This window comes from Penicillium manginii (assembly GCF_028828005.1).
Source record: "Penicillium manginii strain IBT 31320 chromosome Unknown utg000002l:1.0-5564898.0:1.0-5567710.0, whole genome shotgun sequence".
Lineage (NCBI taxonomy): Eukaryota > Fungi > Ascomycota > Eurotiomycetes > Eurotiales > Aspergillaceae > Penicillium > Penicillium manginii.
The window spans coordinates 4,532,401-4,559,430 of record NW_026643103.1 but is presented as its reverse complement, the minus strand read 5'-3'; the positions used below and the strand labels follow the sequence as shown (position 1 = coordinate 4,559,430).

The window sequence follows — 27,030 nt, the reverse complement described above, 5'->3', positions numbered from 1 at the left end:
GTAAGCAGGTACCGTACCGTGACGCCTGCCAGTGCCACCAGTGCGCAACAGCCATGGATGCCAACATGCGCGAGAATCTCTGGCCCAGAGCCCAGCGGTTTTCCACCTGGGCAGGCGGCCCTCGAACCATGAAAGCAGGATACTTCCCAGGCGCGGCAATGATGCAAGACTTCAAGCCGATGCAGCAAATATGCGCCCATTTAATGCATTCCACGAACGATCCAACCGGGGCCCGCTGCGTCGAGGCGAACCACTATTGCACACATCTCACAAACAGTCAGCCCAGCTCTGGACAAAACTCGCCGTACTACTCGTGCTAGTACAGCCGGAGGGAAGGAACTCACCGAGAAACTTTTCTGGCATCTAGACGTCCGTCAATGTTTGATCTACGACTCACCCAATAAATGCCCGGCTCATTGGCGTTGAGTATATGGTCACCCCGCGCATCTTTAGGACGCTCCCCGAAGAAGAGCGCAAGTCATGGCACACGCATGAGTTCGAGGTCAAGAGCGGGATGCTCATCATGCCCGCGCCGGTAGGCATTGCCGCGCCAGCCTGGGATGCGGCGGACCTCGGGAGATGGCGGAGATGGAGGATATTATTCCCATTTACGGCAACTTGAAGAAAACATCATGATATAATATGTGGCAGGTTGATCGGGGCGATGTAGTGTCAGTGGAACCGCCGTAGTTGATGGGGAGCTTCACGTCACCCGAGAGCGTGAAAAAGGCTCGGAAGGTAGGACTAGTTAAAGGCACTGCGGAAGGAAAGAGACGAGAGGTTTGGCGTGGGTCACCGTCAGAAGGCGAAAAGGAGGGAGAGTATTGCAGTTGTTGATAAGCATCCAGGAATGGTGCCGTGAATTGTTGTACTATGTCATAATTTCAACTTGCCTGGATGCTCGTTCCACTGACAAGCAACTTTGCATAGATGCCGACCCGACGTGGACAGCTGTGAAACATAAATATCAATCGGATTTCCGTATCGTGTTCATAATATGGAACCGAAAGTTACAAGCTGATCGGAAATACGGATGTGGACGACATTCGAAAATATGGAATTGATTTGATTCATAACTGTAAACGTTGAGGAGATTGTCTCCCCACTGCACAAGCCTCATAGACCCAGTCCCATAGTTAAATGGGGTCGAGATGAGACAAGTTAGGGGGATGGCCTGTCATATAGACAGACCGGTCGTGTCAATCTTGCTTCGTTTTCCACACTTGCTCGTCCTGGTGCTGTATTTCGGCGACGGCAAGCTCTAGCATTGGAGAAGCGGTGGATCCCAACAGCGATAAGCTGAGAGACGGTGTATGGTTCAATTCTGAGAGATAAGGTGATGTGACCAGGTTCTCGATGGATGATCAAGGTACCCCTCTCTCAAAAGATCAAGACAACCCTGTGGAGAAATAGACCGAATCGAACAAGCGTTTCACACATTAATGAAACGCTGAGCCAATGGGTCGAAAATCATCCAAGATGGCAACAGCAATTGAGACAGCTTTCTGCCATTGCTGTGCTCATTGTGAAGAGCATGTAGTGACGGGGATGAAGAGGGGCCGCGGGAAAAAATCGATTAAATAGAGCAGTGCCACGTGACTCGGTCTCCGCAATGGCCGATAATCAATTCGGAATCGATTAGCAGCACGTCTAGAGCTCTGCGAAAAATCGAGGCATGCGCTCGCCGTTTCCCCAATGGAGAAGCTACTTCGATACGCATTAACAGTCAAGCCGGGCAGGTTTGCTCGCCTTGCACTCAATGGCGCCGGCACATTCTGCGCTTGCACCCTGGTTTGGGAGCACCTAGTGACTGTACAATCCAGCGAAGGTCCCTCGATGTACCCGACATTCAACCCACGCGGCGATTGGCTCCTCGTTTCACGACTGCATAGCAATGGAAAGGGAATAAAGGTCGGCGATATTGTGCGATTCAACCACCCAACCTTTTTGGGTGTACATGCTGCAAAAAGAGTGATTGGTATGCCGGGAGACTTTGTTTGTCGTGACCAGCCACTCAGTACGGAAGCTGGAAAACAACCGGATATGATTCAGGTATGGCGATATTCATGATTACCCGAAGATGCACCTTAGTTCAGAACTAACTGAATTTGTGTTGATATAGGTTCCCGAAGGACATGTATTCCTCGTTGGCGATAACCTACCCTGGTCAAGAGATTCGAGAAACTACGGCCCCGTCCCTCTGGGTCTGATCAATGGGAAAATCGTGGCTCGCGTCTGGCCACCGTCGAAGATGGAATGGGTCAAGAACACTATGCAGCCGGCTGAACTGGACGACTAAGCCTTACGCGATGGGTTGAGCATTTACACGGAGTTTGGTGCCTTGTTTTCAAAAGGAATTGGTCTGCTGTGCATATTCATACATATTCACTTGTACAATACAAATCTATACTCAAACGGCGCCTGGAAAGGAGATATAGTAAACAGGAATCAAAAATTACCTGAACGAGGAAGGGTTTCTGCGCTTGTAGGGAAGAGGCTCGACCTTCTTCCGGCGAAGCTCCAGTTCCACTCCCTCGAAACCGATCTGGTTCATCACCTCCAGAGTGGTCTCGTCAAATTGGGTGCGGAAAAGGTGCGCACCAATAGCCTTGAGATGGTAACGGGCCTGGATGGTGCGGAGGAGGGTGTTGTCGCGGTCGGCCTCCTTGGCCTTGACAGCCGCAAAGTCGAGAGCTTGCGCATCCTTTTGCTCCATGATGAGGACGGAAAGGCGGTGGTAAGGGCTACCCTTCTGAGCAACAGGAGGTAACCAGGGGAGAACGACCTGGGAGTCTTCGGAAAGCTGGCCGAGGTCGATCTTGGTGTTGACGGCCGAGATGGGCACGTTTACGGCAAGATAGTGCGTCTTATAGTCGAAGCTATCGGCCTCCACATTAGGGACATCGGAGTCGACAACAGCGATAGTAACGAGTTTCTCGCCACTCTCGAACATCTGCACGTCCAGCTTAGGGGCGCTCGTGCTCACGTTCGCGAGGACGTAGTCACCAGCCTGAACTTGGCGCTTGCCGAAGTACAGCTTGGTGTCGACAACGGGGTCGCAGTGAGGAAGGACATCGGGGATGACATTCATTTGTGTGATACGCTGGACGAGGATCTTGCGGCGGTACTCCCGCCATTTTCGGTCAGCCAGAAAACGGTAGATGGGCTTGCTCATATCGCCTATGAGAAAGCAAATTAGCACCAATTCCCTAGAATACCGAAAGTTGAGGCCTTATCGAACATACCTTGACCATCTTCGAATTTGCGCTTGACTAGGGGGGTCATTGATGTCGGCATGAATCTTAAGTTGCTCCAAGTGCAATTGCATCGCTCCCAAGCGAGACTTTCGTGATTGCTCTCCTCCAGCCTCTTCGGTCGAAAGATCCTTAACTCTCGCGATTCTTTGTCTCATCTTCTCAATTTCCTCGAGCTTCTCACTTCGGTCGGCAAGAAGAACATTTCGCGCTTCTTGGAAGCATTGGTAGGGGAGCTGCTCGAAGGGAATGTTGGGGGAGCCCTGCAGCGCAGCACGTCGACGACGGGAGCCAATTGGAGTGGTACCCTGTCGCATAAGACGTCTCTCTAGGCGAGGGCTTGAGACAAGCTCAGGATCGAGGTTCTTATGGAAAGGTTGGCTCTGTTCGGATTGAGCCTCAGCAACGCCGGCTGTTGACTGGAAGCCACGTGCCTGGACCTGGAGGCTCGACAGGCTTTTGGTGTAAGAGCTGCGAAAGCATTGAAGCAGCGGCCTAGATGCCCGCTCGCAATGGGCCATGGTGTGAGAATCCCGTGGTTGGATTGTTTGGGGGTGGAGGTCGAGGGTTGGCAAGTTGTTTGACCCGGGGGAACATTTTCTCGTCGCCGCCAAGACTTCTGCTAGTCGTCACCGCCTAGTCAACTTTTGCTCCTAAACTTATCCAAAGGCTTGGAGGCAGCACATCAATCAGACCACACAACTCTATCACTGTCGTTCTTCTTCACAATGCCTGGCAGTGAGGCTTTCAGAGCACTTAGGCTGCTCTCACGCGCATCAGGTGGACTTTTGTCGGGGTCGGAGGCCGTCACGGTATGACCATTGAACCTTCATTTTTGTTCGCGCGATGCAGATCGCCTGAATGAGTGGCAGGGATACAGCTCGCTAACCCATACTCGTTACAGCGACGATGCCTTACTCGTTCAATGGCCACTGAAGGCCAAGCCAATGCTTCATCCACGCCCGATCTCTCGAAAACTTCGCCATTCGCTCCATGGGACGCCCCAGTCCAAGTCATGACCTACAACTTTCCTTCCATGGAGCCCACCCGTCTCGTGGAATACTCCCAGAAACAATTACAGATGCCCATTCGGAAAGATATTCTTCACCGCGCAGTTATCTATGAAGGTGACATGACCCGGCAAGGAACAGCCAGCACGAAGTGGAGGGGTGACGTTCATGGTAGCCACCGCAAGCTCATGGCACAGAAGGGCTCTGGCCGTGCTCGTGTGGGCCACAAGCAGTCGCCAATTCGAGTGGGTGGTGGTGTTGCCCACGGTCCTCATCCTCGTGATTTTTCGACCGGACTACCTGCTAAGCTCTACGACCAAGCATGGCGCATTGCTCTCAGCTATCGATTTGCGCGCGGCGAATTGATCGTTATCGACAACAACATTGCCATTCCTTCCAAGTCCACGCCTTTCCTGATGGAGCGTATTCTGAAGGAACATGGCTGGAACACCAAGAAGGGTCGTTCAACTTTGATCACCGCCGACTTTGACGAGGAGTTGTTTGATACGATGGACAAGTTGAAAAGATTCGCGACACTCAGGGATAGCAGTGAGGTGGATGTGAAGAACCTGTTGGAGACTGAGCGATTGATCATCGAAAAAAGGGCGCTGGACCGGTTCTTCCAGTGGCACTCGCGGGATTTGAAGAGTAAGCCCTCCAAGGCACGTTACCTGGACCTGTGAAAGGCTTGATCTGGGAGCGGACATGTGCATTTATATCTCTTTCTTTCGTTTCTGTATTCTGGCCAATCTGTACAAATAGAATATCTACTACAATTACCACTTCTACAACACCTACTAGTATCGCTTGATGCGGGAAGAGACTCTTAATAGTCCTTTGTCGAGTAACAATATTGTTGACTGTAAATCGATGGAAATCCATTGAATCACTGGTGTGGAAGATTATAATATAATTTCCCCATCTCTCTCCCGATGATAATACAAAACATTACCCCTGGTGTAGTGTTGAAGGCTACCTTAAGGTACTTTAAAGGCGGCTATCTGCGGACGCGGTCAACTGTCGCGCAGGCGGAGAAGTGGCCCTCGGACCGGAGAAAATCCAGTCCAAAAAACTCCCGAGGTCGACGGTAAAGCGGAGAAACATCTGATCGTCCATTATAATCCTACCCCCTCTCCGTCGTTTTTTCGGCACCAGTCTTCTTCATGCTGCTGCGAAACTCATTCTCACGATTGCCCTCGCCGCCGAGCTGGATCTCGCGGGTCTCATCGCCAGCAATGCCTCTACGCGCCAAGGTGACCAACCCTGCCTTCAGGGCAACAGCTTCGGTGAGTCCACGAGAAGAATCTATAGTGATCCTGCGGGAGATGCTAATGGCTGCAAGCTGTCAACAACTCCCGAAATTCCCAAGGAACTCCCCGGCGACGAGCCTGACGATGTCCTGTTCAACTCTATTTACGGCCTCCGCAGCGTCGAGCTCAACCGACCCAAGAAGCTTAACTCCCTGAATGGCTCCATGGCCCGAAAGATCTTCCCCCGCTTGAAGGTGAGCTGGTCTTGAATACACAGGTTGGCGGGTATGCTAATGGTTGGAAATACAGGAATGGGAAAAGTCTCAAATCGCGAACATCGTCCTCATCTCGGGAGCAGGATCGAAGGCGCTTTGCGCTGGCGGCGACGTCGCTGCTCTGGCTCTTCAAAACGAACAGGGACCAGAGGGACAAAAGGCTTCGACAGACTTCTTCGGACTCGAATTTCGCCTTGACCACACCATTGCCACATACTCCAAGCCGGTTATCTCGTTCATGGACGGTATCACCATGGGCGGCGGTGTCGGCCTCAGCATGCACGCCCCCTTCCGAATTGCTACCGAGCGCACAGTTTTCGCCATGCCCGAGACAACCATCGGTTATTTCCCCGACGTCGGTGGTTCATTCTTTCTTCCACGCCTGGACGGTGAGACTGGTACCTACCTGGCTCTGACTTCCGAGCGCCTGAACGGTGTCCAGGCCCTGTATTCTGGCATTGCTACCCACTATTTGCACTCCAGTGTTCTCAGCAACGTCACCCAGCGTCTGTCCGAGCTGGTTTTCCCCGACCATGTTGGTCTGCCCGAGCGACTGCAAACCGTGAACAAAACCATGGCCGAGTACTCGCTTGGTCTTCCGTCTCTGCAGGAGGAGCCGATCCTTTTGGCTGGTGAACTGCGCAAGGCGATTGACCGTTGCTTCAGCTTCAACACCGTTGAAGAGATCTTCGCGGCTCTGGAGGGCGAGACTGAGCAGAAGGAATGGGCCGAGAAGACCCTCAAGACTCTCTCCAGCCGTTCTCCCACCTCCTTGAAGGTTACTCTCCGCCAAATGCGCCTCGGCAAGAAGTGGAGTATTTCAGAGACTTTCCAACGTGAGCACCAGGTTGCCGCCAATTTCATGCGGCACCCCGATTTCGTTGAGGGAGTGAAGGCTCGACTGATGTCTAAGCCCCCCCGCCAAGCAGAGTGGCAACCAGCCACTCTGGCTGAAGTCTCAAATGAGACTGTTGAGTCCTTCTTCGCTATCCCCGAAGGTGAAAGCCGCCTGGAGCTGTTGAGTGAGAGTGATTACACAAGCTACCCACACGAACAGCTCGCCCTGCCTTCGGAGAACGAGATTGAGAAATTTGTCCGTACCCACGGTACATCAGTTTCTCAGGTCACCAGCGAGTTCGCTCAACGGTGGAACCAGAAGGAGGGTGTCCGCGAGAAGGTCTCCGAGGTCCTGGCTCGCCGGACGAAGCGAACCGAGAAGGGTATTGAGTGGGTTTAAAGAGCGAGAGTCCTATATGGCAGCATGTAATTTTTATTTCGATGGCGAGAGCTTTTCCGCCGCCCGTATGTATTAGAATTTACCCCAATTTTCCGTTAACCCATCATGCTGCATTCAATCAATGCCATTTGCGCACCATATACGACAGGATGTAAGGTGAGGCCTATAGAGTATCCACAGAGACCAGGCATTGTAGGAAAAGCTTGTTCGTATGGCCCAATTAGGTTCGATCCAATGGCGTTATCAGCCCACTCGGCATCGGCACTCCCAAGGTTCCCGTCCTAGTCCCAACACTTTGTTTGCTCTTGACCCTAACGTCCACTTCACTGAAACTTCACGAAGGACGGAGTTCGCAATCTGCAACATTTGATAACATATAGGGGCTTCAATGAATGATACAATCATATCATGACGAACGAACAAAGCCTTCTAGTGACCAGTCACTCGTCAACGGGCGAGAGGGACGACGTAATTTCCCCTCCCAATTCTAATGGGAATACGTCTCAACCAGAACCCAATGGCTCTGCACTGGAGACTCGCTCAGTTCTGAGACGACTCTATGTGTCTCACAGTCTTTCGGCATGGAATTCGCGGATGTTTGAGTTCGGCGCAGTCCTCTTTCTGGCTTCTATCTTTCCCGGAACTTTGCTTTATGCCTCGATCTACGCCCTCGTTAGATCGCTTGCTGCTGTTGCGCTTTCATCGTGGCTAGGTGCAAAAGTTGACAGTGCCGACCGGTTGGTTGCTCTGAGACATTCGATTGGTAGGTTATGTTTCTATGTGGGTGAAGCTCAGGTTGGTCTCATTCACTGATCTCTCTCATCTAGTCTGGCAAAGGGTTCCTGTGGCGGTGTCTTGTTTTTGCTTCATAGTGCTCTTCAAAATTGCTGGATCTCGGGGGTTTTCCTCGACTTTATTTGTCTTTGTTAGCTTCTTGGCCTGTGTTGAGAAGTTAGCGGCGGCCGCCAATACAATGGCTGTCGAACGAGATTGGGTACGTTTGAGGGGTCATCGAACATTGCTGCATCAAGCCTTTGCTGATTAATTATCCTTCAATAGGCTATTGTTATATCAGAAAGCATCGATGTTCCCCGACAGGGTAAGTTTCCCCAAAGTTGTCTTTGCCTCCAGGTTTTCCAACAACACTAATGACTATTGCAGACTTGAATGCTTCAATGAGACGAATCGACCTTTTCTGTAAATTAGCCGCTCCTGTTTTTATTTCCCTCGTTCACAGTTTTTCGGCCCGAGTGGCTATCTGGACAGTCCTTGGACTGAACACGGCTTCCGTATTGGTCGAATATATGGCCATCGCTCAGGTATACCGAGCAGTTCCCAACCTGAAAAGGAGCTCTGCAGCTATTCTGCAAACCGAGGCTTTGGACGAATTCACAACACAAACCCAACCTCACTCGCCACGCAGTCTCATGAGCCGGCTGTCAGATACCTTAGCACCATGGCAAGAATTCGGGACAAGCCGGGTATTTATGGCCTCATTTGCCTTGAGTCTCCTATATCTGACGGTTCTGTCATTCGGAGCTACAATGGTCACCTACCTGCTCCATAGTGGATTTACCCCACTGGAGGTTAGCTACATGCGCATTGGTTCAGTTGCAGCGGAGCTGTCTGGAACATGGATTGCGCCCATTATCATGAGTCGCATTGGCCCAATCCGATCTGGACTCTGGTTCCTGAATTGGCAGTTTTGTTGCGTGGCTGGTGCCGCTGCAGCATATGTACCTTGGGATTCGAATTCCCGATTAGTTGCAGGGTGTCTCGTTATTGGAGTCGCCTTTAGTCGGATAGGGCTCTGGGGATTCGACCTATCTGTCCAGTTCCTCGTGCAAGAGGTGAGTAGTAATGATGTCTAAATTGGAGCTTCCTGTTGCTCATGCTGACTTGTAAACTATAGAATGTCGAAGAGCATGCCCGAGCACGGTTCTCGGCCACCGAGATGGCCTTGCAGAACATCTTTGAGATGTTGTCTTTCGCGTCTACTATTGTGTTTTCTCGTCCCGAGCAATTTCAATACCCAGTTATGATCAGTTCGGGAGCAGTCGCAGTAGCAGCGATCTGCTTTGCAGCGTATGTGCGCAAGGAGCGAGGGCATTTGCTGCATCGATCCAAGTGTATAGGAGGGGACAAGGTGCATTACCGGCCGGTGGAATCGGCAGCATAGTTAATATTTGCATCACATAGAGATACAATTTGTTAAAATCAGAAGTATCTTGTGGTACCTGAGATAATCTAGATATTAAAATCGAAATCCCAATCCCGATCTACCAAGTACAAGCACCTCCTTACCACGTGGAGTCTGAGCGCAGTGCATATCATTGCTGCGATCGCTGTCGGATCATCCCATTTCTTTTCATCCTGGGAACAATCTGGTGAATGGATTGAATCTAGCCATGGCAGCTACCGCTAGTATTCATCATCATAAGCATCACATCACATCACATCACATCATAGCAAAATCTCACCCGTGGCGCCATCGAGCTCGTCATCCTCGCACCATCGACAACCGTGGGACCGAAATTGCGGGGAAACTGGCCACCGCCGTTCCTGACACAACAACAATGCCTCTGAACCCAAACCTGGGTTCGTTCCATCATGGAGGTACGGTCCTTCGCAACACATTTCCGTCTTTCTCGACTAACACCTTCGCTTCACAGGTACCGAAAGCCCAGGGAGCTGGTAGATCAGGCCCGCGCCGCCGCACCGGCTGCTTGACATGTAGAGCTCGCAAAGTGCGATGCGACGAGGCCAAACCGAGCTGTGCAAACTGCGACCGCTTGCGTCTTCGATGTGTCTTTAAGCCCCCGATTGCATATAGAGACTCGCTGAGTTCCTCACCTCATCGGTCTCGCAACTCGATCACCGGCCTGCAGGGCATTTCCTCCCAAGGCGCTCCGACCCCGGCCCTGGGACCTGCATCTGCTGCAGCGGCAATCGCAGCAGCAGCAAATGTCTCACAGAGATCGCCAGACCTGAATTTCTTCAATACCGTGTTGCGCTCGGATGATCACCATCGAACAGTCCCGGCGATGGCAGCACCCACCGATACCGAACCATACCCTGCACACCTGGAAGGACCTTTCGATATGCTCGGATTCATGGGAGGAATCACGTCGGAGCTGGAACAAAAACACCTCAATTTGACAAGTGGTCTGGAGGCGTTCACTGGGAGCCCTTCACAGGCAATGACCGATGAGTTCGCTATGAACGGAGCAGGAGAAAGTCAATTTGGAACTGAGCAACGATCGTCCTTCAGTCCCGATGGATCCTCTCCCTTGACAGATGGAGCTTCGATTGGAGATGTATCCGATGCCGCGACGCGGCGTAGTTGGTCTGATCCGGGCACCACTTCGTACGAAGACCAGCTCCTCCAGCACTTTTTGTCTATTGACCCACCGGCCGTCATCTTCGGTCCGATCAATATGGAATGGAAATATGTCCGTCCATCCGTTCTGGATCATTCCCGGGACTTTAGCCCCCTTCTGAATGCGATATACTGCTATTCAGATGTCCATAAAGCTGTAACGGAAGGCAAACAATGGCGCTGGGCGCCGACGTATTTTCGAGTAGCCAGTTCCGAGATCCATGCATCTTTATTGGGGGATGTGTCCGAAGCAACCTTGCTCAAGGTGTTTGCGGCGGTATTTTTCTTGATGCTATCTGAGGTTTGTGTTCCCCGTGTTGTTGGGGCATGTTCAATCCTTGAAGCGGACACTAACACCCGACCAGTTATTCTCATCTCCCGACATTTGTGCAGCAGGTACTTCTTATCTTCACTCTTCATATCTTATATTACAACGATTTAGTGATCGTACCCGGCAATGGACTGGACTTGGACACCTCCTGGTCTCGTGGGTTTCACTTCTCGATGTCAAATCCCTCATTGCTGGCCGTGACGGTGACCTATTGACCGAGATGGGAAATCTTCCTGAGGACAAACCCAAAAACAAGCCACTGGAAGTACAGAGCACGACCGAGCCTCGTATTATTGAGTCGCCGGGGGAACACAAAGAAGAAGAAACGAAAGATGGCCTCTTCCGTAGCCCCAGCTACTTGGTCTATCAGGCCATTGTGGGCCCAGCATTTGATTTCTTCGTACAGGCACAGCAAGTTGTTCGACGCATAATCTGTATTGATTTACACCACCGCAGTCGTGGAACACTGAGCGACGAATTCGAGGTGCTCCAGATCGCACACAAAGTTGGCGCCGACCTCGAGACCCTTTGGCACCGCCGACCCTCCGTGATCGACGTATATGGGCAACCGGAAGCCCTGCATGATACACTTTGCGCCCCAGTTGCACTTGAAGTCTGTCGTACTTTCAGACAATATGTGGCAAATTTCTTGGCAAATTTCATCTACCTCCACCGAGTCGCCTTTGCAATTTATCCTCGAACAGACCGTGTCAACGGCGCCGTCGACAAGATTATCCAGCTAGCTACGATCGAATCAGCGGGGTCTCTACCTGGTCATTTACCGGTCAGCTTCATGTGGCCAATCTTCATCGCAGGTCTTGAAGGTTCGCAGGACCAACGCCAGTGGATTGTCCAAGAGATGCAACGCATGGCAGCCGCACGCGAGAATGAGCCGGCCACGTCGATTTCACGACATCCCTCGGCTGATAAGATTCTCTTATTGCTGGAAGAAATGACTCGTAGGCAAGATGTCTCACGATCTTGGGCGGATTCGCGGTGCGTGAGACGGGAACTATTCTCAAATCCGTTTGTCATCATTTGAATTCTGCTTCGCTCAACTTGATGTCCATATTATACCCTCTAGAAGAAAGAATATTTCATGCAATGAACAATATATTAGAACTGCTTCAATCTGAAAATGTTATCGTCCAAGTCTACATTCGAGAGCGACAGGATACTACTAACCATCCGCCATATTTTGCCTCCCTTCAGTCCTATAAACTAGGTTACCTTGGCGGGTACAGCGTCATACGGGTTTAATACTACATTAGGCTCAAACTTGAAATGTACGACTACTAGTTAAAGATTTAACGAAAGTATTCATTTGAATCATGATGTTAAAACAATCATCTCGACAACGAAAAGAGCAATATAATATCATATTGAGACAAATTTGGGTGAAGGTGCAAAACAATTTGTGCCAACCCGGGTAGGTTCGTTCATCCCACAGTTTACAAATCAGAGCCAGAATTTGCTGGAGGCTCAGTCTTTTGCGAACTAGTGATTGAAGAGAGACGCCATCGAAGAATAGACCTTGACGTTCAGACCAGCCGACCAAACAGACTTCTGGCCATTGTTGACAGTGTACGCAATCGATTCTGCGACCTTGTCCTTGGCTCGCTTTTCGAACCAGAATACGTGCTTCCAATCGATGAACACTTCGTAACCATCGCCCTGATCGTGGACAAGGATAGATGGCTTATCAGTCCGGAATCGGCCTTCGAGACTGACACGAGCTTCCTTACCCCAGTTGCCGTCAATCCTAGAGTTGAAGACGATGGCGTTCTCAGCACGGCGGATGGAAAGCAGGAACAGGATGTTTCCTTCACCCTTCTTGCCGTCGGTGAAGTAAAACTGGGTGTTGTCAATGCCCTTGGTCTTCGCAGGAGTCAAGTTCAAGCTAGTTGAGTCAATCAAGACGACAGCATCGGCCTTGACAGACTCCTTGAATGTCCTGTTAGTGTTGACCTTGAGAGAAGCCTTAGGGATCTTAGGGACGGCAGGAGGGGGCACAGCGATGGGCTGCTTCAGGTGTGGGCTAAGAGCACCGTCCTTTCCTCCGGAGATCGTGGGTTCCTTCGCAAAGTTTTCCAAGAGAGGAGGCTTGCTCGCATCTTGGAAAACGGTCGTGTCGTTGGTGGCTCCGATGATCTCGAGATCAAGAGGGTCAAGTTCATACGAAGGTACTTCCTCGCCTCCTCGAGTCACTCTCCAGTAAACTCTTTCTTGGAGGAACTTGAGAACATCGGGCTTCTTAAGACTGAGCAAGTCCCTGCCAGTCTTGGCTAGGCTGAGAAGCACCGGCGTGATGGAGATATTGGCGTTCACCTTCAGGCCATTCTTATCGTTACCCTTGCAGTTGGCACATGCAAGCTTTCCTGCCGCGTCTTGTGGTCTCTGACTGAAGTTGTAAACTTCAGTTAGCAGGTCAGTAGAGGGGGTCTGTTTAGTTCCATCCTGAGACAAGTAGATTCGAACCCAGAAAGGATCACCACCAAAAGCGTACTTGCGGAAGCGAACACTGAAAGAGAAGTCAAGTGCTTTACAGCTGTCCTGCAGGACCTCGACACCTGCCAAGCTAGAGCCAGCATCAAGCAAGGTTTTTCTTGAGACTCCATATAGATCATTGATGGTCGTCTGGAGATCTGCTTGGAATTTCTTGTTGTCGTAGCCTGGCTGCTCGTACTTCCACGTCTGCAACTCCGGATATGTGTGACCAGTCTTAAAAGGATAACGAACGTCGGAAGAAACCATGAGAGTTCCCCCAACATCCTTGTGAAACGGTCGCAGACCAGTCTCGGGAGTAATTTCGGAACCCTCAGGTAGACCGATAGCATCTTGTAGGAATTCATTGACCTTGGAGGAGGTGAACCACTTGTCCGGGTTTTTGGCTTGCCACAAGGCAAAGAGACGATCAGCGTTACTATGCATTTGGTTAGCAAGAGACTACAGATATTGATCTCGCGAGAGGAATTCATGTCAACTAACCAATGGAGGAGCCAGAACGAGGGATCGAAAGCCGCCATGGGGATCTGAGACATATGACCCATGTGTTCACCTCCAACCCAACCGTGAATGTTATTATGAACTATTGAAATATGTCAGCTCCGTACTAGTAGCTCATACTGAGGGTTATCAACTTGAAAGAATGAACACATACTATACTCCAGATTAAGATCCTTTTCGACGGGGTGGTCACCCTCTTGCAGGCCAGTTGTAGCAAAGGTGAGGTAGTCCATTTCAACATTGAGTAGACGGTGAACCATCTCAGAAGCATGGCCATACTCTCCTCCTCCGTCCCACTTAGGGGCCGTCAAAGCGTCTCGCACCTTTGAGTTGTTGACCACACCATATTTCCATGTCGCTGTACCTGAGGCATTATCGCCCTCTTCAGGCTGGCGACTGGTTGCAATACATTCGCTGAACTATTTTCAGTTAGCTGGATTCCGAAATACCTCAGGTTGGTGCCGGTGACATACATAAAGCTTCTGCTTGGCATCGTGATCCCACTCGGTCACAAAGTCCACCACACCGGCGCAGCCCATAGGCTTGTGGTTTGGCATGCGGAACTGGAAGAGCGGGTTGGGAATATTGTACGTAGTATCCTTGCCGTCGAAGGTTGGAACAGCAATGGTGGGATACTTGCACAGCTCGGGAACCGTGAACTGAGCACCGAAGTCCCAGAAAGGGAGACGCCATTGTTGAGCAAGTTCAGTCCAATCTTCGCGATCCTCCTCGGGGAAATTGGGGATAATTTCAAGCATGCACTCATAGATACGTTGCTAGATAGATGTCAGTCAAGATCACTATGGTCTCAAATGGGAATGATTACCTCGTAGAGAGCCAAATAAGCACGATGCCAGATTGGAAACAGGATGTTGTTGTGAGTACAGTATCCCTTGCCCTCTGCCTCCTTTGGGTCAATGGGCTCATCCCATAGTACATTAGGTTGTCCATGAATTCCTGCAGCCTGGAAGTATGAATCCCGATCCGAGGGGTCGATCTTCTGGTAGCGATCTAGACCCAACACAAACAACTGAACTTGCTTCAGATTATCAGGGTCTTTGCTCCATGTGTCGATATTCTGACGGATGGGAACCGGGGTATCGAATCCGATGCTTGGAAGGTCAAGATCTCCGACCGGAACACCGGTGATGGGATAGTACTTGTGGTCGGGTGCAGACATCTTACTGAATCGTGACGATGAAGATGAACTCCTCAACGACCTTCGTGATCTTCTCGGGTCTTGATTGGGATGAATGAAGGGTTTGAGAAGAAACATCTGGGAAACCTGCGTGCCTAGGTGGCGTATTATTTATATTCAGAATTCTTAGACCAAGCAAGAATTAAGTATCATATTTCACCTCGATTGACATCAGCTAGGTCACAGCTGCAGCTGTGAGGATGCAGGGGCTAGCTGGGAAAAAGCATACCCCTCTCAGTTGTGTGGTATACGATACCCACACCTGCATAAAAACAAAACAATATATGCAGAAGCACTTGTATCACAGCATGTCCCAGCTGTATGTACAGTGGGGAAGAAAAGAAAATTAAGATACCTCGGAATGAAATCAAGCCACTAGAGATATTGCGAGCCAAATAGCCGAAGTTCTGTGGCGGAACGATCTGAGCACACGTGTCTGTCAGCTTTTGGTGAAGAAACTTGCCAATTTGAACGAGAACAAAGCGAAAGAAGTACGATTATCTGCATGATTTTGATGGGGTCGACAATTTGCCTTTGGTGGCAGCTGCCGATCAATGTCTGGGAGCTCAGCTCGCCACTATTATGGCTGAGAGGCGTGTTACACGAGGAGCTGTGCATAGCAAGTAGGGTGCGCTCATCCTGCATGCTGCATGATGCATGATTCGCAATGCATGAACCCGCATATTTACGCCCAATCAACGATGGAGCAGCTTTGTTACCGTGGCTAATTAGCGTGTTTGTTATGCCTTTGTAAAAAAAGCAAAAAACAGACCAGTGGGATACTCTGTACAGCTCAATAGTCCAGCCTATGTTCCACCCTCGGCCAATGTGAACCACGACATTCATGCACGAATCTGCGCCATAAGTACTTTGTGGATGATTTAGCGCGTAAGACTCGGAGTGTAGCTAGGCTGGCGCAGCTGATGCTGGCAACTCAGGTATCCCTTGCCTTTTGAATGAGTCGATAGTATGGCCTTTCTCAGTACTCATAGCTTTAATTCTTAAATCTGTACTCCGCACTCCATACTTCAATTTCTAACCTGCATAGAGTCAGATGCCTTTTTTGGTCACGGATTATAGCCTAGACTGATTAAAAGCTTCAACGTCATCTGCGGTTAGCAGTCAAGGGGCCTTCACAGGGTCGCAATGATTGGAGTTGGGAGGGGCCATGTCTTGAATTCGCATCATAAGTCAATGGCGGAGACTACTAAATATGTCGTCATGGGTGGTGTCAAAGTCATGCACAAGGTTAAAGATACTATTTACTAGTGCTTTGTCGGCTCGATCCCATGCACAGGGCCAGAAATCGGGTTGCCTTTCGTAACACAAAGAGGTGGCCAATACGCACGCTTTTTTCAGATGGATCGCGAGGGGCTCCCAATTACTCCTTACGATAATCACTTGAAGATATTTCATTAAAAGTGTCTAGGTTCTCCGTACTCCGTAGATGCCCCATATTAATGCATTGCCTTCCAAATCAATGTTTATAGCATAGAATGCTTCCAACTAGGCACATACTAGCATTAAGACATTAAACAGGAGCTCAAAGTTGTTATTAGCAAATCCATTGAATCTGAAATACTCTTAATTTAGGCTTCACCCAATCACTGAGCGCCATCGGCCGTTTTAGATGGAAGGTAGCCATCCAGCAAAGGATGTCTACCAAAATATTGGATTTTCACAATTTATGCCCATTTCAAGTCCCTAGCTCCCCCCCCCCAGTATCCACTAATTCCAGCTCGTCAAAATTGATAGTCTTAGATTTAAATATTTATTTAAAATTACAACCTAATTTGGGCTAGCAGCATTTGCAATGTCGTCGTTAATTTGTTTTGCCCAGCGGTATAGTGGCCAATGCCCCGAATTTTGACCACCGGAATAAGCGAATGGGCCATTATGACCAGAGTAAGTGAATTTCGATTTTCAATAAGCCCCAGGGAGTTGTTTTGTAAGAGAACAGGCCATGTGGATAGGACACACAAGAGGTCAAATGCTGGCGTGTATATAGTTGAGAATAGAATATATGCAAATATGTATTACTAGTATGTACTACTAAAGAACGCGGACCACGGTGCATAGTCACAGAGAAATTCTAGTACTGACTACATTGATTCACTGCATCGAGCACCAATATTTGGACGTACCTAGATACCACGATTTCGTAACAAATGACCACTCAATATTTGACTTACTTCCTTTGCGCCCCTAGAGCTATCAATACTACTAGTACCTTCATCAGGCTCCTGGTTTTTCTTGTCGCTTGATCCTGCGGCTTGGTCTTGCCGCCGTTAAATACGGCCAATGTACGCTCAGTGGTGCCGACCAGGGGACGAGGTGGTTAAATTAAGGTGAGTGAACGTATTTCTAGAATCAGAACACATCTACTTCCTCTTGTCTACAACCCTTTACTGGTTCACTTCCACGAGACCGCACAATATATATACTAAATCAGGTCTATTTTCATATATTCATCAAACGAGGTATCGTTACAATAAAATCGCCAATGCAGTCCCTAGAATGGTTTCACCGTTCGCTGAAATCGAGGAGGCTCACGAGTGAACTTCTCAGGCGTATCGCGCGCACCTTCTTTCCAGTAATCAAACTCCATCCATGCATTTTCAGGCATTTGTGCCTCAGTCGCTTCCAAGAAGTCTCCCAGATCGGGACAGAGAGGAATGATACCAGTCTCTAGAACATACTGATCCCACATCTTGAGGAGTGTTTTCAGCTTCTCAGGCTCCTGATCTGCTAGATCATGTATCTCACCGGGGTCCTTGGCGAGGTTGTAGAGTTGCCATTTTTCGGGACCCTTGGGCTTGGGAATGAAGACGATTTTCCAGTCTGCGCAGCGTAGCGCGGCCCGGCCGCAGGTTTCCCAGCCTTGGATGAAGTCCTTCGGATGGATACGTTCGGACTCGCCGATGGCCCAGGGGTGGAAGCTACGGCCACGCATGGAGACAACTTCACGGCCCTGGTAGCTCGGGGCCGGGTGCTTGAGACCGGCCATGTCCAGGATGGAGGGTGCAAGATCCATAACGGTAGCGAACTGGTCGGTAATACCACCGGGTGTTACGCCTTGTGGATTGAGGTTGACATTCTTGGGAAAGCGGCATGTAAAAGGGACGCGGACGCCACCCTCAGTTGTGTAGGCTTTGTAGAGGCGGGAGGGGGCTGTAGCAGCCTGCGCCCAACGCGGACCATACCAGATAAAGGAGTTACCGTTGCCCAAGTTCTCGAGGCTGTTATCGTAGTACTTCTGTAGGTGAGGCATCACGCCGTTCTGCACCATTGGGTAGGCCTCGTACGCGGCACCCTCGGCACCATTGTCGGACATGAAGCAGACAAAGGTATTGTCTAGCTCGTCGATCGAGCGCAGATATTCGACTACCTTGGCCACGTTACTATCAATGCATTCCACCATTCCAGCAAAGACTTCCATGGCAGTTGCGGACTTCTTCTTCTCATCGGGAGTAAAATCATCCCAAGGCTTAACTTCCTCAGCGTTGACTGGGTGTGCTTCAACATCGTCTCGGATCATACCCAGCTCCTTCAGGCGTTGCAGTCGCTTCTGGCGCAGCACATCAGGGCCTTCATCATACACACCACGATAGTGATCAATGTATTCCCGAGGAGCCTGCAGAGGCCAATGAGGGGCCGTGAAAGGCAGATATCCAAAGAAAGGACGGTCACCATTACCATCAGGACCTGCGCTGCCACCACTCTCCTTCCACTCGCGTATGTAGTCGACCATCTTGTCACCATAACCATCGGACGAGTACCAGTCATCTGGCAGCTTGCGCACGTACTCGCCATCTTCCATATGCAGAGCGATATACGAGGCTTCGATAAAAGTCGGGATCTGGTCCTTGTCTCGCAACTCGGGTTCGTAGGCGTAGTGGTTGGAGCAGGCGGGCAGGTGGGCGAAAGATCGAACGAAACCACGCTTGTGGGGGGGATCTCTCCGGAGTTAGACCTAAATGCCACTTTCCAGACATAATTGTGTGATATCCACCGTCACGGAGTAACTCCGGTAGTGCAACGACCCGTTCATTTAGGTACCCCTCGTATCCGGGCATGCCACGCTGAGGAGCCGTACTCATAGCAGATCCCTTGGGACCGTTCTGACCAGATATGTTGGTCCATTCAATAAGATTACCGAGACCAGCAATGTGGTGGTCGGTACCGGTCATGATCATTGCTCGCGTGGGACTAGAAAGTTGGCATTTTCAGTTTCGGAGGGTACTTCCAGAACCGAACTGAGTTGTGTATACTTACGAGCATGCCGCAGCGGCGTGGAAATCCGTGAATCGTAGACCTTCCTTTGCGATCTGGTCGATATTGGGGGTGCGAATCTCGCCTCCAAAACAGCCCACGTCGGAGAAGCCGAGATCGTCGGCAACGACAACGAGGAAGTTGGGGCGTTTGGCCATGGTGAGGGACCGAGGAAGCAAGTAGAGGAGTCGAAGGAGATGGAGACGAGTTTATTCTCCGGTCAATGGCTCAGAACGGAGTTCGACAAAGGACTGGAAGCAATGGAGGGGGAGAAAAGTGAGGAGGGGGTAGACGTGCATATGCAGTCTTATAGCGTCGGAACAAGCACTTACAGTAGCACTCGGCCTCAAGGCCGATCCTCTGTGCCATAGGCATAGACATACCCCTTGTCCTAGATCGCCCCTCGCTCCTCGCCATCGCGAATCCACATTTCGTGCTCGGCTGGGATCAATCGCTAATCGGCCATCGGCTCCAGTGGATTTCCTCCAGAGTGGAGTCGAATCCATCTTTCACAGCACTGTGGTAATCGGCTGTTTTGTTACATGCGGGGGAAGCTATTTCCCCGCAATTTGGATCGGTTACTTTGGTCACATCCAGTATTGATTACTTGCATGTCCGATAACTTTGTGTGTCTACAGTATGTAGATCGACTAATTAGGTATATTGTGTCAAAAACTATTCATGGACACAGTACTCCGTAGAAGGAATAGAACCGGTCTTTCGCTAGTAGGTGCTTTGAATATCCTCACCTGAGTAGATAGAGCTCTAAACGGATTACAGGGTGGTATCAAGGGTATCTACCCCGTAGTATATTGCAATCTCCAGAGTTTACCCTATTCACGAAGAATAACTCCGATGGATAAAGCTGCAGTGTAATCAGAAGCCAGATGTACCTCGTCCTCGTCTTTCATCGTACCTGATCGACTGCATGGCGTGATGCTTCCTCAGTATCGGAGGGTCGGCCGTCGGCAGTCCATGACATAAGACACGCCGATCCGGAAACAACCAACTCCCCAAAACAGCCATCCTCTCCATGAACTGCCCGGTTCACTCTTCTCGACGATCGCCTCCATGACCTCTTCTTCCTCCTCTTCTCCGCAACATGTCCAGCCATGTAATCCCTTCTATAACAAGACCCCCCCGCGACCACACCTTCCCCTGAATCCGTCCTTAGTGTTGCCCGGACTCATCTGTCCTGCTGGTGGAACAATTTATTCAATACCACCTTGACATCGTACACCAAGCTACCCCAGCAATCGGACCTCGGCTCCACTCAATTACAGTCGGAGGATCAATTCCACGCGATGGAATCTCTGCGACTGTCAAAAGCCCGATGGCGCACATACTGGCTGGCCGCTGTACTCTGTTGCGGCGGAGCTTTATTCGGATACGACTCGGGCGTCATTGGTATATCTTATCAAGCAAGACCGCTGCCATTGAAGCTATAACTAATTCTCCCAGGTGGGGTCCTGACCTTCGCTTCGTTCCAGAAGTCCTTCGGCATCACCTCCGAGCAAGAAACCCGCGTTAGCGCCATCGCCGTGGGTATCCAGCAAGCCGGCGCATTGGCGGGGTGTTTCCTGATATGGCCCGTGACAAACCGGTGGGGACGGAGGATAGCAATGATGGCCTGCTCAGTCGTCTTCTGTCTTGGCGTCGTGCTGGAAGTCATCGACACACACTCGCTGCCGGTCTTCTACGTCGGGCGGGTCATCTGTGGTCTTGGCGTTGGTGGTTCGGCAACCGTTATCCCGATCTATATGTCTGAGATGAGCCCCAAGGAAATTCGAGGCCAGCTCGGCTCCTGCTATCAGCTCACTTATACGATCGGTATTCTGGCCTCTTACTGGATTGATTATGGCGTCAAGGCTATGCCAGCTACCTCCAGGCAGTGGCAGCTACCAATCGGTCTACAACTTGTCCCGGGATTCCTGATGGGAGTAGGAATGCTCTCGCTCGACGAGAGCGTGCGCTGGCTACTGGCGCACGGGAAAACAGACGATGCATGGCGCAGTCTTGTCTGGATCCGGGCGGGAGACAGCGAAGCCGTGAATGAGGAGTTCAACGAGATGTGCCGCGGTCTTGAAGAGGAGCGACACGCCACGGCTGGTTTCCGTTTGCGCGAGCTCCTAGAGGGCCCGAACATGCATCGCTTACTGATAGGTGCAGGGATCTTTCTCGCACAGCAGTCGACTGGTTCGACGGCGTTGGCGTATTTCGGTCCGCAGTTCTTCTCGTTGCTCGTTGGGCCCGGCGATAAAAATCTTCTATTGACTGGTATATTCGGCGCTATCAAAGTTGCCGCTTGTCTGATATTCGTGCTTTTCATGTCCGATCGCTTCGGACGGCGTCCCGTGCTGGCAATGGGGGCGTCGTTCATGGCAGTGTGTATGCTTGCTACGGCAGGTGTGGTCAAGAATTACCCGCCGCAAGATGGGGTGATTTCTTCCGCGGGTATCGCCACCTTGGCTCTGATATACCTCGATATAATCGCGTATAACTTCAGCTGGGGTCCTCTGCCCTGGCCGTGTACAAGCGAGATCTTCCCCACGCGTATCCGCGAGCCGGGTGTGGCGTTCGGCGTGGGTTCGCAGTGGCTCTTTAATTTTGTGTGGAGCTTCTCCACGCCATACATCATGGAAGGGATTGGGTGGGGCACTTTCTTACTTTTTGGTGTTCTGGATATTTTCATCGTTGCATTTACGTTCTTCTGTCTTAAGGAGACAGCGGGCAAGACATTGGAGGAGATAAATGAAATGTTCGATGGGGTGGACCCCGATGCGGAACATGGTTGGAAAGGCGATGTCTTCGACGAAACGAGCGGCTCGGATGGCCGTGAGAACTTGAACAGCCCAGAGCAGTTCCTGGATCGCAACGATTCCGTGATCACGGCCAAATCGGACCAGTCCAAGCATGGGCATACACATGTTGAGTCGACCGCTAGGCGGGATTGATGTATAGCCACTATAACGACCTTCAAAGGACAACGCAAAGTCGTCTACTCAGTGGGAGGTATATGAAACTTTTACTAGATCTCGGCATAAAAGGGCCCCGATAGGGTATAGAACTGTTACATGTAGAGAGATTCAAGTTCAAAGCATACTATTGGATGCATTGCATCTGTGTCATTCACTGACCAAGTTACACTCGGACTCCTATCCTATCCACTGAGTAAAAATAACGAGCCTCCGAGCCACCTCCTAAACAGCAAAGCCCTGCCAATGCTCAAGGACATAACAGCATGGCATTCAAAACAAGCGAGAGGAATGAACAGGCACACTAGTAGCATGGGTAAGAAGCCTGCTCCATAGTTCCAACCCAATAGACACACTAACGCCAAACACCCTCCAGCTGAAAAACAAAGACATGGGTAAATTTTGTGTCTGAAGAAAGGGAGAGAGAAATAAGATAAAAGTAAGAAGGATAAGAAGAAGAAAGGACCACAATTCAAGTCCTAGCAGGCCGGCTGCCTCCCAGCCTCAATTAATTGCTCACCATCAACGAGAAGCAAACCTTGTATCACGCGAGAGGGCCTTGTAACGCTGATCCCATCATATCAAGATACGTTGATAAGGTCCTCGAATGCGTCATCTGTTGAAAAGGCGTACGACGATTCCGACACCATAGTCGTCTCTGAGTCCCGACGCAGTTGCTGCTCCAAGGAATCTGCGGCGAAAACCGGAGCGACTACAGCAGGCTCTAATTGCATCGGGTCATCAAAGCCAAAGGACAAGACCGAGGAACTCTGGACCGCAACAGAAGCATGAGTCGCGGTTGGAAGCACCGCAATCGGGGTAGGAGGGCTATCGGATGAGGAAGTGGGAATATTCTCAGCAACCTCCGCCATGGGCTCCGGGGGCACTGAAGGGCGGCCGTCGGTATCGGTGATTTTCTTGACCATATGCGCGAGATGCAGCTTGATGGGTTCATCGCCGCACTGGGCATGCTTCAGAACTTCGTTCTTCAGGTGGAGGAGGTCGGAGCGTAGTCGGGCAATTTCCGACACAAGGCCGTCTTTCTTTTCGGACTGTTCTTTGAACCTGAATTCGAGCCGCTGCGTGTGTTCCTTCTTTTTCTGTCGACACTTGCTTGCTGCCAGACGGTTGCGCTCAAGAAATTTCGCCCGCTTTGCGCGCTCCTGGTATGGATTTTCATCCAGCTCGGGGCTCAGACTATCTAGGGCCGTATTGCATTCGCGGGCTCGACGTCGACGACTGGCACTTTCGATATCCAAGCTGGAGGAATCGCGCAGGTGTTGCTCATCATAAGGTGGAGGTGTAGGCTGGCCGTTGCGGACCTGAGCGTTCTTCAAGTCTCGTTCCAAAGCTGAGCTGGCAAAGGCCGCGGCCTCTGCTTTGGCATCCCATCCGGTACCCATAGCAGGAGAGACTGGGCTAAGGCCCCAAAGCTGATCGTCGTCGGGGATAGGAAGACCTAGAAAATCGCCAGTGAGAGCGTTGGTAGTCGGGAAAGCTGACGTGCCAACGTGAGGGAGACCGTGATGGGCGATGGAAGGGTTGAGGTTGCTGGTAGACATTTTGGAGGTTCAATTGAAAGGTAATTTGCAGGTGCGAGAGGAAGGCGCCGCAACTTAATTCGTGTGAATCTGTGCTTTTTTGGGCGTCGGAGGAGCTGCGTTTCTGTTCTGGTCTTTGGTTTTTGGTCTTTGGTCTTTGATCTTTGGTCTTTGGTCTGTGTTTGTGTCTGTGTCTCTGGTTTTCGATTCCCTCTGCTGGTTGCTTCTGCCTCTGGCTCTGGCTCTTCTGCTCTCTTTCTCTCGAGAGTGAATGGACCAGGTACAACCTGCAGACATGGAAACACCGACCACAACACCAAAGTCTCGGGCGTCAAGACCAGCAAAGGTGCGATGCCTGTTGGGGTTCAGCAGTCAAGAACCACGGATGCGAGGCCGGCCGGTGCCTGAAGAGAAGAGGCCCAGGTGTCGGTCGACCGATTGGAGCCACGGTCGGACAGAACTTCCAGCGGTCCAGCAGATCCGGGCGAATGCGCGTGCAGCGTGAGGTGAAGTGTCTGTGGAACAGACCAGGATGAGAGTCAAAGTAGTTGCAAGAGCCATGCCAGAACAGCGGGGGGAGGGAAAGACAAACGCAGTGCTATGGTCAGCCCTGGCACAATGAACTTTCTGCAGTCCTTGACATCATCCTGGAGCTGACTACGACAAGACCAGGGGGGGTTGCCAGTGGGGAAAGGGAAAGGGAGGGGGAGAGGGGTTTACAAACAAATAAAAGAGTATCTACTGCCGAGCAAGAGGAGAAATACCCTAGGGTTAAACTATCATCCAATTTATTACTATGTAGAATCACCCCCAACTAGGTACCTAATCTGATGGCTCTTGACGACTCCCTCTTACCTATTACCTAGTCTATTGAATAGCTTCTGAATTTGCCCTATAAATGAAAAACCTCAATACAAAGAAGCTCTCAATTCAGGGAAGAATAAGTGAATTCGGGAACTCAAGCCGTCCAATAGAAACAGCCAATGCGTGGGCCCATCATCAAAGTGGGCCCGGTATAATGTATACAACCAAAAAAAGAAAACAAGAGGGTTAAACTATACATGCACATCACACCACATCCATCCTCATTCCAGTTGCACTAAAAACAAAAAGAATACATTCCCGAAAACACCCCACAACACATCAGTAAACCTTCACTCTTGCTGCTTTACCCCTGCAGCCCAATCCCGCAACTGTCGGTTCACGCCTTGCCAGTTCTCCATCAGTAGCCGCACGATAGCAAGATACCCGGCCTCCTCGGGGTTATCTCGCAGGTGCCGATATCCAAGCAGAGTCGGTGCAAAAGCCCGTGCAAAATAATCTAGATTTTGCGGACCCGCCACTCGTCGGAGTGGAGTCCCGGCAGGCAAAACAGACCGGTCTGCATCCGATGCTTGACCAAGCCGGACTAATAACCCAAAGGTAGCGCAGAGCAGAGCCCGCTGCATTTCGCTGGTCAATGCAATAATGGCAAAAGTGATGAGTTGGATTCTTGGAGTAGCTGGGATAGGCGCAACTATGTCGGCATCGTAGATGGTCTGAAGAGCCTCGAAGAGTTGAACAGAGCCGAGGAGCCCGTCTGGCAGCCCCGTCAAGAGTGCTTGGAATGTAAGACCCTCTGTCAATGTTTGTTCCGAGCTTGACTCTCCCTCCCAATACGGCATTGCGATCGTTCGCATGGTTATCGCAATTTTGGAGTCTTCCTTCTCTGCGTCCAATACGTGACTGGCAAAGTAGTCGTACAGACGATTGGCACCTCGGGCGTCGCCCTCATTAAATAGACCGTTGGTGTTGTGACCATATTTTCGCAGGTACAGAATCATCGCCACAAAGCATGCTGGTAATTTCAAAGGCCCAGGAATTAGTCTCGACCCCTAGACGAGATAGCTATGTCCGCCAAGGCGAGACATAGATTCCAGAGACTTTCCCTGGAGGGCAGTCATCGGCTTCTTTTGGCGAGACAGGTTTGCGAATGTCTTCGATCGTCGCAATTTTGTCACTGATGGCCCGGGCACTGATTGCTGAGCGACAATCTCCATGTTGGATTGCACTGGGCGAATACGACGGATTACCAGATTTCGGTTTTGAACGTGGTCTTGGTCTGCCTTGTTTGCCGCTGGCGTAACTTTGTAGCAGTTGTTAGCTAATTCATACTTCGAAGTTCAAATTTGCTTACATTCATCAAATCCAACAAAATATGCTAGAGCTTCTTCAACGAGCTTGAGTTGGAGGTTGTACTGCTCCGAAAGCAAATTGAATCCTCTAATTGCCCTCACGGGATCAAGTAGACAAGCTCGACTCGCGTAGCTGGCATTAGATGTATGGCGGGAGCTGAACACGCTCTGATCTTTAGGAGGAGGCTGTGAAGTGGGCTGCATACTAGTGGATCCACTCTCGTTGTTTTGCTCATGCGAGGGCTGCTTCGAAGATCGCTTGGAGATATGCTTGGGAGACTGGTTCGAGGAGCGCGTTGAGGAGCGCTTTGAAGAACGCTTTGAAGGCGCACGCGCATTTGCCTGAGGCATCCCTTCCTCGATGGGATCTGATCCTTCGGCAAAGTGACTGGCCTCTGGCCCATAGTCTGAGAAGAAAGCTGGCGAGAAGCAATCTTGCTGCAATTCCAAAACCGGGGTCCTGAGCTGAGAAGAGTGCCGGTGCACTGTTGCACTGGTATTTTCCGAGTCCTGTGTTTCAGCAGTTTGACCACTAACGGTTCGCTGCTGCTCTGTAGCCTCCGAGCCGGCAGAGGGTGGGTTCCGAGATAGAGGAGAGAAGGCACCTGGAAGGCGGGTCGGGGCTTCTGATCCCTCACTCTCTGCTGGATGATGGGTTGGTTGGGCTGGCTCCGAGCTCTCGTTTTGTTCATTGGGTTTGCTGGATTTGCTGTAGCGGAAGCGGGTAATGATGCTCTTCAGAGGGTTAGAGCCACGAGTTCGAGAGAGACTCGACGCGGTGCTCTTTCCAGCAGCCTCTTGGGTAGTGGACGCGTGACTAGAAGGCTCGCTGGCCTCGTCATCTGCCAGTGCGTCCTCGTCGTGCTGGGTAGTAGTAGGGCTCTCTTCCACGGTCTCGCTCGTGGGCTCTGACCCAGCATCACGAACTGTCGGGTCGGGAATATCTGGTACAATGTCTGCTTCTGCCTGATACGGTGGAGGTGCAGTGGTCTCTGTACGACGACGACGATGCCAGGTGAGACGAGATCGCGGGGGGTTTTCGTCCGATCTAGACAGGCCCAAGATCAGTAGAAGAGATGCCATTTAATGTGAAAATTTATCCAAAGCTCAATTCTAGCGATGCAGAGG

General features: G+C 50.8%; 12 protein-coding genes across 12 annotated transcripts; 7 read left to right on the top strand and 5 right to left on the bottom strand.

Annotated features, from left to right (window-relative positions):
* Positions 1-53: 53 nt before the first annotated feature.
* On the top strand, positions 54-426 carry N7533_003001 (uncharacterized protein; the record flags this gene model as incomplete). Its single annotated transcript, XM_057099651.1, has 2 exons — positions 54-276; positions 368-426. 2 exons carry the CDS (start codon positions 54-56, stop codon positions 424-426), a joined length of 282 nt encoding a protein of 93 aa, XP_056964787.1.
* A 1,269-nt stretch (positions 427-1,695) lies between these two features.
* Positions 1,696-2,299, top strand: N7533_003000 (putative mitochondrial inner membrane protease subunit 1; the record flags this gene model as incomplete). The annotated part of the gene is made up of 2 exons (XM_057099650.1): positions 1,696-2,052; positions 2,123-2,299. 2 exons carry the CDS (start codon positions 1,696-1,698, stop codon positions 2,297-2,299), a joined length of 534 nt encoding a protein of 177 aa, XP_056964786.1.
* Positions 2,300-2,455: 156 nt separating this feature from the next.
* Positions 2,456-3,775, bottom strand: N7533_002999 (mitochondrial 54S ribosomal protein mL38; the record flags this gene model as incomplete). Its single annotated transcript, XM_057099649.1, has 2 exons — positions 2,456-3,180; positions 3,274-3,775. 2 exons carry the CDS (start codon positions 3,773-3,775, stop codon positions 2,456-2,458), a joined length of 1,227 nt encoding a protein of 408 aa, XP_056964785.1.
* Positions 3,776-3,982: 207 nt separating this feature from the next.
* Positions 3,983-4,947, top strand: N7533_002998 (mitochondrial 54S ribosomal protein uL4m; the record flags this gene model as incomplete). Its single annotated transcript, XM_057099648.1, has 2 exons — positions 3,983-4,066; positions 4,159-4,947. The coding sequence occupies 2 exons, from the start codon at positions 3,983-3,985 to the stop codon at positions 4,945-4,947; spliced, it is 873 nt and encodes a 290-aa protein (XP_056964784.1).
* A 480-nt stretch (positions 4,948-5,427) lies between these two features.
* Positions 5,428-7,026, top strand: N7533_002997 (mitochondrial 37S ribosomal protein mS47; the record flags this gene model as incomplete). Its single annotated transcript, XM_057099647.1, has 3 exons — positions 5,428-5,550; positions 5,607-5,768; positions 5,824-7,026. 3 exons carry the CDS (start codon positions 5,428-5,430, stop codon positions 7,024-7,026), a joined length of 1,488 nt encoding a protein of 495 aa, XP_056964783.1.
* Positions 7,027-7,434: 408 nt separating this feature from the next.
* Positions 7,435-9,205, top strand: N7533_002996 (putative iron-regulated transporter; the record flags this gene model as incomplete). The annotated part of the gene is made up of 5 exons (XM_057099646.1): positions 7,435-7,789; positions 7,854-8,020; positions 8,086-8,125; positions 8,188-8,876; positions 8,939-9,205. The coding sequence occupies 5 exons, from the start codon at positions 7,435-7,437 to the stop codon at positions 9,203-9,205; spliced, it is 1,518 nt and encodes a 505-aa protein (XP_056964782.1).
* A 431-nt stretch (positions 9,206-9,636) lies between these two features.
* On the top strand, positions 9,637-11,778 carry N7533_002995 (Zn(II)2Cys6 transcription factor; the record flags this gene model as incomplete). The annotated part of the gene is made up of 3 exons (XM_057099645.1): positions 9,637-9,642; positions 9,699-10,706; positions 10,771-11,778. 3 exons carry the CDS (start codon positions 9,637-9,639, stop codon positions 11,776-11,778), a joined length of 2,022 nt encoding a protein of 673 aa, XP_056964781.1.
* Positions 11,779-12,233: 455 nt separating this feature from the next.
* On the bottom strand, positions 12,234-14,922 carry N7533_002994 (uncharacterized protein; the record flags this gene model as incomplete). The annotated part of the gene is made up of 5 exons (XM_057099644.1): positions 12,234-13,659; positions 13,725-13,824; positions 13,897-14,161; positions 14,216-14,518; positions 14,569-14,922. The coding sequence occupies 5 exons, from the start codon at positions 14,920-14,922 to the stop codon at positions 12,234-12,236; spliced, it is 2,448 nt and encodes an 815-aa protein (XP_056964780.1).
* Positions 14,923-17,452: 2,530 nt separating this feature from the next.
* N7533_002993 (arylsulfatase) lies at positions 17,453-19,370 on the bottom strand (the record flags this gene model as incomplete). The annotated part of the gene is made up of 3 exons (XM_057099643.1): positions 17,453-18,897; positions 18,953-19,149; positions 19,216-19,370. 3 exons carry the CDS (start codon positions 19,368-19,370, stop codon positions 17,453-17,455), a joined length of 1,797 nt encoding a protein of 598 aa, XP_056964779.1.
* Positions 19,371-20,516: 1,146 nt separating this feature from the next.
* On the top strand, positions 20,517-22,166 carry N7533_002992 (sugar porter family MFS transporter; the record flags this gene model as incomplete). The annotated part of the gene is made up of 2 exons (XM_057099642.1): positions 20,517-20,619; positions 20,674-22,166. 2 exons carry the CDS (start codon positions 20,517-20,519, stop codon positions 22,164-22,166), a joined length of 1,596 nt encoding a protein of 531 aa, XP_056964778.1.
* A 602-nt stretch (positions 22,167-22,768) lies between these two features.
* Positions 22,769-23,749, bottom strand: atfB (bZIP transcription factor atfB; the record flags this gene model as incomplete). Its single annotated transcript, XM_057099641.1, has 1 exon — positions 22,769-23,749. The coding sequence occupies one exon, from the start codon at positions 23,747-23,749 to the stop codon at positions 22,769-22,771; it is 981 nt and encodes a 326-aa protein (XP_056964777.1).
* Positions 23,750-24,882: 1,133 nt separating this feature from the next.
* Positions 24,883-26,985, bottom strand: N7533_002990 (uncharacterized protein; the record flags this gene model as incomplete). The annotated part of the gene is made up of 3 exons (XM_057099640.1): positions 24,883-25,602; positions 25,801-25,853; positions 25,905-26,985. 3 exons carry the CDS (start codon positions 26,983-26,985, stop codon positions 24,883-24,885), a joined length of 1,854 nt encoding a protein of 617 aa, XP_056964776.1.
* Positions 26,986-27,030: the final 45 nt, after the last annotated feature.